The following is an 11,813-nucleotide window of genomic DNA, read 5'->3' as shown; positions in this document are numbered from 1 at the left end:
CAAATTTGAATAAAATCCATCTAAGTTAAATATGTTTTTTTTTCTAAATAAGGTTTTGGTAGAATTGGAGAAAAGAAAAAATATAGGAAGAAATTCAATGAAAACCGGAGATTTTATATCTTGTGTGTATCTTAATGGATTGCCTTGAAATTTTCTATGTTAAGTAAGGGTACATTAGAGCACTTCCATTGAAAGTATTATTATTAAGTATTATAATTTGAGGTACAGAAAGTGGAAAATTGTTAAACTATTACTACTGTTAATAACACACAGTTTATCATGAGGATTATTTTGGCTGTATGACACACCACTGTGTCTCTTGATTCAAAACACTAGTGCATTGTACAATTCACTCTATTTTGTATTTTCTGTACTCATATAAATTGACAAGTTAGTTACAATTTTTCATTGTTTGTTACTTCTGTCTGTGTATCACCAGTGTTTTTCCAAAATTATTTTCTTTTCAATTTTTAATAGCCTTAAAATATAATACAATAATGCATAAATGTAATGTTTTCTTATTGCACTAGGTGTGTTTGAAGTGGGGTGAAGTAGCATTCAATGAGGCTCTCCATCAGTACATGAATGCCAGTACCACATCAGATAGGAGTGATTGGGCCAATACAATGGCCAACCTTCTACAAGGCTTGGAAAAGTGAGAAATTTATTTTTTAAATCATTAAAAATATCATATCATCTGAAAATAATATATAAACTAATAAATAGTGTTTGTAACCATAAAATAAATTTATGTCTTATTTTGTTTGAAGGAAGAAAATTTACTTTTAAGCAAAACATCTGGAACTTGAACTTTACTGTTGCTGCATTATTAGCTAGTTGATATTTTATTTTACACATACTAGTTTTATAACTACCTTAGCCAATACTCTAGTCACATTTGGACCAACTTATCTGTGAATGTGTGGTCAGTTCTGAACCTTTTGAAAATTTAGCTTATATGTATAAGCATGAACAAAAAGGAACATAAAAGTTAAAGATATTTTCTGCAATGTCACATTTCTAAGCCTATTTAGATGATTTAACTTCTAGAACGTTTTTTTTTAATTTACAAATAAACAATTTATATCTTTTTGAGTTTGTTTTATAATTATTACTTAATTTCCCACTGCAGTTTTAAATTCAAATCAACCAGGTTTACGCTAAGTAAAAAAATAAAACTATTTTCAAGTTATTTGTGAGTAGCTAATTGCTTTGAGAACTTCATACATGTCGCCCTCTAGAACACTGCCATGCAAGTTTGGAATTTTGCATTACCACAAAGAAAGGGTTTTTCCCCTTCAAACTTATCAAGGTTTACTAATTTCAAGTTTCAGATAAGATCAGAAATATTAAAACACAAGTCTTTTGATTTTTTTTATGTATCTAAAAATAAACCTTGCACAGAGAGAGTTTTTTGCTGTAAATGTAGCAATGAAAAACATCCTTCCTGAATGTTTGATATTGTAGAATTTATATCAAACATTCAAACTCACCATTAAAACAGTGTTACATCCAATATCTTTTTTACATAGTACTTCACTAAACAAATATACCATGAACTTCAAATAATTGATCTGATGATGATAAAAATCGTGCATTTGAGTTGAATGACAAAAGAACAAACTCAGTCTTTATCATTTGCTTTGAATTAGTGGGGTTAAATCTATTGCAAAAATAAACAAATAACAACAAGAAGCAGAAAAATATTGAGTTATATCAAATCTGCTTATGACAGTAAAAAAGTAAATCATAAGGTATGAATGAAACATCAAAAGCTAAAATAAATGTATCATATTACTATAGAAGGTGGCAATAACAGAGTCTTTTATGTTATATGTCTCTATTTGAGATGAAAAATAGCATTTTGTGGGAAAATAATTAAGATAATCATAGATGACGCTTTATCATTTAAATCTCAAAAGTTCATTCACATATGATTATTAACAAAATATTTTGATCCACATGAGAAAGTTACGATTACCTATTACTTGAAACTGGTAAACATTTTGCAAAAGCGAGTACCTTTTTATCTAGGTAGTACAAAATTCCAAAGTCACATGACAGTGTTCTAGAGAGGATATATATACATTTTGGCTAAAAATATATAAAAAAAAGAGTAAAAACTTAGGTAGTAATATAAAAAAAGGCTAAAGAGCAGATCAAAATAAAAAATAAATTATCAGTATGGCAGAAAAAATATTGATGAGAGTTTGTCATTAGATGGTATGATATATTGGTATGTGCACAGCAGGGTTGATCTCTGGAAAAGGTTTCATTTGCATCTAGGGAATCAAATGTTACAAGTTGATGTAGATATGGTACAGGTGGCTGCAGAGAGTTTTACTTATGTTTCTAATTGAGGTGTTTTTTTTTCTTTTTATTATGGTAATCTTAGACCAACAAAAAGTTATGGATTCAGTATACAGTTATATTTGTATTAGTGCATGTTAAAAGATTTTAGGCTTAAAAAATATTGTGAAGAGAAAAGTATAAACTATCTTTGCACACACACTGAAATTGATTTTAAGAAATTAAAAATAATGGAACATTTGCTTTTCAAACTTTATATTAAACTCAAACCAATTTATAGTTAGAAACTTATATATGTATGATATTAAATATTTCCTTGTAATTGTTTTTTGTTTGATTTTGGCAGGTGCATTGGTAAAGATAAAAAGTTAGTGGACCAAATGGGAGATGTCAAGCTAGTTCGATTTACGCAGAACTTAATCCAGGTGATATGTTTACAAATGGATTCATCAGATTATTACACTGAAACCAGCATCCAGACAATCCTTCCTTGGGTTCTTCTGTACCGACTGATAGAAAAGTGAGTATTCACAAACTTTTTTGTATACCAACTATTAAAAATATTAGTAACCATTTTGTGTTGCACACCATTTGGAACAGTGACATTCATCAGGCAAGACTGTTATGTGTGTTGTAACTTTCTTTTTTTTTTCAGTTCACTACTGTAGTGTAGTTTAGATTTTGAAATGTAAGAGGAGTCTTGAGAAGGCCCCTAAAATGTTTCTTGTTTTGTACTGTTAAACTGAAAGGTGTGAAAGTAACTTATCATCGGTTCCAATGAAGCATTTTAAGATGCTAAAGATTGGAGTACTTTTTTGTCAGATATGTGACATTTAATCTAACCACTAGTCAACATGTGGCAGTACTGGACTTTATTTCAGATAAGGTTGAACTCTGATTGATTATACCTAATTTTAATCAAACTGTTAACAGTAAAGAAAAAAAAACAACATTTGTCGTAGTAATGTCAGAAGAAACAAATCTGAGATCTATACAGTTAAAAAATTAATAAAGTTGCTTCTTTTTATAGCCTAAAATGTTTAAACTCCATCATTGTATTATAAAGTACTTTGATATAGAGACAGTTTTTTCTATAGAGTTTTGGTATGACTCATCATGTGATCTCTTAAGAGTAAACATTTGAAATGGAAACTTCTTATAACTTAAAATAAATTGACCTATGTTCATGAAACTTTGAAAATAGTTGTAGTTATTGTGTTTCTGAAATATTGTACTTCATTTACAAATGGTCACAATAGAAAATAAAGTTGTATATTTAAAGTGGCAACCTTTGCACTTGTTAGGATAAGATATACACTCCTAAAACAAACAGAAAATCAGTTTATTACAATAGTCATTTTCTTATTATTGAGTACCACGAAACGCTAATTAAAATGTTTTCCATTGTATCATTTAAAGTAAATTTTGTTATTTGTTACTCTGTTTATTTCATTATTTTGAATTTTCAGTGCATTTTCTAAAGTGAAAAACATTTGTATACATAGTATTTGTGTTAATACATAAAGCAGAATTTTGCCTTTTGATGTAATTGTGTGTGTCTTTCTTACTTTTGTGCCATGTTAATTGAACATGAAATAAATGTAAAAAATTCAAATTTCAGTGAGGAATGCAAAACTCAAGAGGAAATTGATAAAAAGTGTACCATTAACCAGCCAGAAGTTTTTGGTCAGGAAGATGAAACTAGTAAAAAGAAACTTGACAACCAAGACAGTGATCTAATAGTGACTAATCAGCCAGTAATTGAGAGCCAGAAATCTGTAATTGAATCACATATTCAACATATGGATGTAGATCAGAATCTTGAAACTGGATCAGCTAATCTGTCTCTTATTGATAGCCAGAATCTTGATATGCACTCAACAGATCAATCATTGGATAGCGTCATAAAGTTGGAACCAATCAGCAAATCAGTTACCAGTGAGAGGAAGGAGGAGATGCAGTCCTCTGAGCAAGGTGTTATTGACAGTCTTAAAAATGCCCAAAATTCAAGATGTAAATCAGGAGTTGATAATTTCCTTTCAAACAACCCAATTATAATTGAAAATCAAAAGAATGACACAGTTTCTTCCACTCAGTTATTAATTGATAACCAAAATTATGACTCAAAATCAACTGAAGTATTGGCTTTCTGTCATAATAATATTCATGAATCAACCCAAGAGCAAGTAATTGAACAGCAGAAGGAAAACATAACGTTACATGCTCAAAGGGACATCAAATCAGTAACAAATCAAGCAGTTGAGGATAATCAGAAAGAACACAGTGAAACAAATATTCTTGATAAAAACCAGATTTCAAGTGTTTTTCCAAAGGAATCAGAGATGCCACACGGTATTTCTTCCTCCCTTATGTTCCTCCTAACAGCCCATGAATGTCTAGGAAAGTAAGTTAGGATAAGTTTTTGCCAAAATATTAATAGTATGAAATGATAATGTTTTAAAATTTGTTATCATTGTGTATGGAAATTTATTAGCAATGGAAAAGTTAATAATGTTATTATAATCTGAGAAATTGAGTTAAGGCAATAATTATTGAGACATTTAGAAGTATAATTCTCCAATTTTAGTCTGCTTGTGAAAAAAAAAATCCATTTATAATGACAGGTTTCACTCATTAAATATACAAATTCATAATTTTTTATAAGAGCAAAGAATTATTATATTTTTTTAGATTCCACATCATAACACGTTTCCTTGCAACATAAACTTTTTTTGCATCAAATAGAATAAGCACATAAAAAAAATTTGAAAAGTAAAGGGACTGTAACAGAAATTTATCTTAGTGAATCATTTTTTACATTAACTATTTCTGTATGGCCATGCCATCAAAGTGCATGTCATGATCTTTTACATAGTTACATTCAAAATGTAATTACTGTATTATCAATGTATGTCAATAAACATATAGTTTATAACTCAATTTTATATTGTTAAAGCTTTAACTTCTTAATTTCAAAAAGAAATATTTTAAAAATCTCAAACTTAATTTTCTGTGTCATGTGATGCATGTCTGAGTTACTATTTTTTCACTTCAGAATTTTTTAACCTCTAAAATATGATGCTGTAGTTTCCAACTAATTATACATAGTTATAAGCAGGAATCTAACATTTGAACCTCCTATATTCTTTATTTGTTGAGATATCAAAGAAATTTGTCAAACCCATCAAAGGAGCCCCTCCCCTCTCCGTCCCTCTGACTTTCAAGATTGTTTGGTAATCAACTTTACATGGGTCATGACATGTTGACAACCAAGAGAAAGAGCAGATTCACTTGTATATCAGGTGTACAACAATCATTTTGTATTAAGCAGGAGAGTATTCATTTGAGATAAATGTCATGTGATCATGGTTTACTGCCCTGAATGGCTAATAGAATTTTTAAACATATTTATAGCCTACTTACAAAGCCAGATAAATAATAGTAGTTTGGAACATTCTATGCCCAATATATTTTTATGTTCTAAAATGCATATTTGTAAGCTGCATGAATGTATTTATTTATTTTTATTTTATTTGATACCCAAATTTGTGAGACTCAACCAGGCTTAGGGAAGAATTTCAAATATTTTTACTTGAGTGCAAACCAAGTACCAGAAATCCTTGTTTTTAAATTAAATGTTTTTACATATTTTTATATGTTTTTAACGAAAATAGTTAAAATATAAAATTATAAACTTCTCAGCTTAGTCTAACAAAACTTCAGTAAAATAAAACATTTAAAATTACACTAGCTTGAGTGCTGTTATGGGAAACAGCTAATCGGCTCTCACTATCATTTGTTGTTTTCTACTCATTGATTATTGTTCTAATGGTACAAAGAATGGCAATAAAACTCTAAAATTAAAAAAAAACAGATGCAAAAAGGATTAACAGTTGAAAGTGTAAAAATAAGTAACTTGAAGTTTCTGATCAAAAATGCAAAGGAAAAAATGGTATTATTCATTCTGTTTTATAATTTTTGAAATATACAGTTAGAGTAATAATGTAAAAGATAAAATATTAAATTTTACCAATGAAAAACTTCTGAAATTCATTTAGCAGGTTTTAGAGGTTAAAATAAAAATAAAAAGTTTAAGATGAAAAGAAGTATTTTTATTCTTAGCATGAAAATCATCTTTCACTCAGACTGACTCAGTAAAGGCTGTAGAAATTCACAGCCAAACTTTAGCAGAAATAGTTTACTAAAAGCTTTTCAAATTCATAATGATACACATGATAAATTCAGAGTTATAGTATATGTTCTTTCACAGCACCATGGCTGGTCAAATTGACCAACTTTTTTCTTATAGGGTTAAACATAAACATTTAATTAAAAGAAACCAGTGTAAAAAAGTAAGATGGTTTGTGAACTCTACCAGTGAATGTAATGACCAAAGAAACATTTAAATAGCTATCCAGAGAGTAGCATAGGTCCAAACTTCATCAACCAAGTTATTAAATGTTATTAATTTTTCCAATATATTGGTAGAAAGAGTTTATATAAACTACTGAAACAATATTTTTCAAACAGTTAATTGAATTAAAGATAGTTTACATGTTTGTATCATATGAATGGTACAAAGATAAAAACTTATCAAATATACTTAATCTTCTATCTTCTTTTTTACCAGCAAAAATTAAAGTAAAATGGATAAAGTAATTAATATTACATTTCTAATTGTTCATTGATACTTTCCAGACCTTGTTGCACAAATATAGATAGTTATTAATATTACAATAAAATTAGAAGCATCAGCCAGTATGTTATTCTTCATGCATATGTCTGAATTATTACCAAATTCGACATTGCACATTGTTTATATATTTATAGAATCTACCCATTGACTTATTTTTACAAAATTTTAAGTAGCACTATGTAAGTGAAATTGTTACAAATTTGAAAACAAGAAAATTGCCTAAGCTACTGTTTGGGTTGTTTTTAAAGAATAGGTTTTTAATAACAAAATAGTTAGTAGGCTGCTTTCTTATTCTTTTCTTTTTTCTGGCAACTTAAAGTCGATCATGGTGTTGTGCCTCTGATGGAGCACTACTGCTATTGTGTGTTGATGTTGCTCTAGAAGAATTGAAGAAATCCCCATCACCCCACCCTCACAAAGAAGATTTAGAGATGGCTGTTGAACAGTGTTTTTATTGTTTGTATGCACATCCAAGTAAACGAACCAAGGCCAAACATCTACAGGAACACAATGCTCCTCAGGTACCTCACTCTGTCTGCTCTGAGAGCAAATAAGTTTCATTCGCTGTCAGACAGAATCTTTTGATTATTCTTTTAGGGAAAATTAATGTGTTTTGTAATACATAGTGAAAAAAACAAAAACAAATAGTAGTATCAATAGAAAAAGTAAAGATAAATTAATATACCTAGGTTTAATGGTGCGGGTTATTGTTATATTAAAATATTTTTATATAAAACAATCCTTTTCAAAATAATAAAAAAAATTAAACTCTTCGATGTGTATTTTGAATAATGCAGAATAACATTTTGTAAGTTGTTTGTTAAATGAATTGACAAATGGCACTAACTTGTCAAGTATTTTTTTATCATGTAATCCTAATTTCTTAGTATAATGTGAAAAAATTCTATGAATTAGCCTCAGAAAGGTTGAACTAATAATAAATATTTTTGTAGTAAATGTTTTATGTTACTCTTATAAAAATGTTAAAAAATACAATTATTTAATATCTGTAGGATTTGATTCATATAGATTAATCTTTCGTCTAAAACTAGTTTGATATAAGTAAAAGTTCATTTAAATCAACTTGAATTCCTTTCTAATACAAAACTTATTTTTCTCATTGAAGCTAGATTTCATTGGTTTTTTAAAAGAAAAAAAATTTAAATAACAAAGCTGTTGTGTTTTTACATATACACTTCTACTGATTCAAAATTTCAATGAAAATCTATTTCACCTGTTATGTTATTTCAAAACAACAAAGATTTTGCTTTTTTTTAAACTTATACCAATTGAGTTTGAAAAAATTGTCATAAAGGTGACTAATAACCCTTTCATGATCAAAGGGGATGTCATTATTATTCATTGAATTTTTTCTTCTCATAGTGGAAATACTTAACCAAATTAAATGAAATGTAGAATAGACTTACTAAATAGGATCTATTTTTCTCTTTAAAAAACAATTTTATATGATTTAGTTTTCATGTCATTATTCATATTGCGGTATATTTTTTTGGGAGATACTTTTTTGAAAACATTAGAAATACTTCCTTTCATTTTATATATTCAATGAGTTTCAACATTATTGATTTCCATTAACATATTTCTTTTTATACTTTATTTTCTCACCATTTCAGCTATATATAATAAAAATCACAGCATAAAGTCACAAAAATTTATCATTGACCTAGGACCTGACCTTTTAGATAGTGTCAGGTCAAGCTAGATAGCTATTTTTGTAAATTATTTTCTTGGTATAGATCAATAAGTATGTAATAAATGTGGTTTCTTTTCATTGAAAAATAAGTTATTTTAGTTATGTGAATTGCTTGAATACGTTAAACTTAAAAGTAATTTATAGTAAATAAGTCATCAGAATATTTTGATATTACCTACCATATTCACTAAACCTAGCTAAGTGTACCTGATGCCTTGTCATAAACAAAAATTTCAGTAACTTTTAGCATGTAAACATTTTGAAGAATGAAAATGATCATCTGAATGAATGAATGATAAAAAAAATCTCCAGAAACTTGATTTGTTCCTAAATGCCCCACTACACTCGGTTACTCTTCAGTGCAAACTAGCAACTATAAATTACTTCTCTCACCACATTATTCACTCTGCATTTACTTAAATAGTTCATGTAGCTATTTTCAAAGATGAGCTGCATTACTAGTTCAGATCATATGCTATGAGATCATAAAAGGGAAGGAACAAAAAAGAGGTACTACTATAATTAGTGAAAGGGAAGAAAATCACGTGAGGCACAAAACATGGATAATTATAATCTCAAGATATGATAGTTTCTTAGCAAATATAAACCTATGCTTTGGGATGGGCAGAGAAATTCTACAACATTTGGTAAATGTATTTTTATACGCAAGATTTCTCGATGCTGTGCAGAAACATAAGTTTGAACTGTTATTTATTTTAGTGAATTACACTAAAATAATGTTACAAAAGGACAACATGTTAGTTCTAAAATATTTCTGAGTTAAAAATTATTAGTTAGAATTCTTATTTTTACTTAAAATTTGATATTTAGGTTTGCACTTGACAACTGAAATGTGCTCACCGACTATGATAAGGTTAAATGAGTAACAGTCCACTTTTTTGTACACACAGGAAAATGTGTAGCAGTTTTAGAGAAACCTTTCCTGTTAAAAGATTAAGGAGGTTATAATTGTCTAGCTTAATTTTCAGAAATCTGTTTATCTAAGAAGTCTTGTGCTTTTTGTTTTGTTTTCCCTTGCATTCAGATTATACTAACATGGGAAAGAGCAGTACAGCTATTTGACCATTTTAAACCATCAGTTCTGCCAGAGTTTGACAGTTACAAGAGTAGCACTATTTCTGCTGAGGTAATAAAACTTGTAAATCTCAGTTTTATATAATGACAAAATTTCACACCTGAAATAATTATTTAAATTATTTATGTATATTTTTTTTTTCATTTAAGAGTGATTTTAAATGTGTTACAGTGTAAAATGAAGTATTGTATATGTAAGAAATTCATGCATAGCATGGTGACTTTATAGATAACACTTTCTTTCAGCTGCTACTCCTGATAATACTCCTGAGTTTGACCCACATCGTTTTCTCTAAGTCTGGAAAGATCAGAGATGTTTTTGATAAATTATTTTAAAGTAATTACTTATGCTCTTACCTAATTTAGTATGACATGGAACTGCATTTAATGTAGCATATACCTTTTAACACCCAGAAACATATTAAAAGTGTAAGTTTCACAGTTTGCAGGATGTGGTATACCTTTTTCAACTAGACAAAAACCCATAAAGTGACAACTTTGCACCTAATTTTCAAACAAGTTTTTCTCAAAATCTGACAGTTGACATTCTGATAGTGGTTTTTAATTCATAACTTCAGATCTGTTAACACTATAGACTTCACAATTGGCATAAATGTGCATTATTAGTGTGTCTGTACTGTGTACTAAGGTGAAGTTTATAAGAGGTTTGATTTTTATTAAATGACCATTAATGAGTCACTGTAGCATATGTCCTACTTAAGGATACTCATTAGAGCCATAATTTGACCTTGAATTCATTTTCAGAGTTTTTCTTAGTTCAGACTAATTCTTCACATCCCATCAAAGTCTGGACCCATTCTCAGGAGTATTCAGTCACGTTTGTAGAAGTTATCAGTTACATAGGACATTTCTTTTCTATTTCAATATATTTTTATACAAAAAGCATAGTATGAAGATGTTTTTTCTGATGAAAATGCCAAAACCTAGATATCACCATGTGAAAGGCATATGCTACCTTAATCTGTTATTGCTGAAGATTTTACTATAGAAAATTGATAGTAAATTTGGAATAATGATATTTTGGATACAAATTTCATAACAGCAAAATTTTATAAGGATGCAACAAGAATTATCTATTGTAAATTGAGCTTATGAGTTATTTGGAGATACTGATCAAATGTGGAAAATTTTTAAAGATAAACTTTTAAATATTCAAGATAAACATGTTCCTTATAGAAAGAAAATGGTGGCTACAAGTAAAAAACCAGGTTGGCTCACAAAGGGTATAAGGGATAAAATTAAAGAAAAGCATCACAAATTTAAGAAATTTAAATTGAGAATGGTATGATGGGAGATTTGAAAGATTATAGAAGATCAGAAAATTGGTGAAACAGGAATTAGGACATCAAAAAGGATGACTGAAAATGTAAAAATCAACAGTAGGGATTTATTTAAATACATTAAGGGTAAATGAAATGTTAGGATGGGGGTAGGACCTTTGAGGGATGATAAAGGAAGGCTCGTATCTAATGATTATGAGATGGCTGAGTTATTAAATTTTACTTTTTTTTCAGTTTTTACTAGTGAAGATTGAATCAATATTCTTCATCTTGAACAGTTGATAGATGGAAACAAGATTGAACAAGATGATCACATCAATTCTGAGTTTGTTAAGAAAAAGTTGGAAAGTTTAAAGAACAATAAGGCTCATGGGCCAAATAATATTTCCCCAAGGGTTTTGAAGGAGGTTAAGGATTGGATATGTGAGCCATATGCTACTATTTTTTGTAAGTCCTTGAATAGTTGGCAGGTGCCAAAGGATTGGAAGTTAGCTAATGTCACTGATCTTTTCTTGGGAGGTAATACAAATTTTCCCAGTAATTATAGGCCTATTATTCTTACATCAGTTGTGGGAAAAGTTTTGGAAAGTCTGATAAAGATGCTTTACAAAGTCATTTACCAGTTTACAATTTTATTGGATAGTCAACATGGTTTCACTAAGGGAAAATCATGTCTTACAAATGAGGGTGTGGGTGT

General features: G+C 28.8%; 1 protein-coding gene across 3 annotated transcripts in view; it reads left to right on the top strand.

Moving 5' to 3' along the window:
• The window catches only part of LOC106459791 (calcineurin-binding protein cabin-1-like), a 115,028-nt gene that overhangs the window by 61,853 nt on the left and 41,362 nt on the right, over positions 1-11,813 (top strand). For all 3 annotated transcript variants that reach the window (XM_022386338.1, XM_013919451.2, XM_022386339.1), the window contains exons 23-27: positions 531-655; positions 2,657-2,830; positions 3,932-4,714; positions 7,326-7,527; positions 9,766-9,867. In XM_022386338.1, the coding sequence (XP_022242046.1) occupies positions 531-655; positions 2,657-2,830; positions 3,932-4,714; positions 7,326-7,527; positions 9,766-9,867 (1,386 nt within the window). The remainder of the gene's footprint in view (positions 1-530; positions 656-2,656; positions 2,831-3,931; positions 4,715-7,325; positions 7,528-9,765; positions 9,868-11,813) is intronic.

This window comes from Limulus polyphemus, unplaced genomic scaffold (assembly GCF_000517525.1).
Source record: "Limulus polyphemus unplaced genomic scaffold, Limulus_polyphemus-2.1.2 Scaffold661, whole genome shotgun sequence".
Lineage (NCBI taxonomy): Eukaryota > Metazoa > Arthropoda > Merostomata > Xiphosura > Limulidae > Limulus > Limulus polyphemus.
The sequence above is the reverse complement of the archived record's forward strand: the minus strand, read 5'-3'. Positions and strand labels throughout refer to the sequence as shown.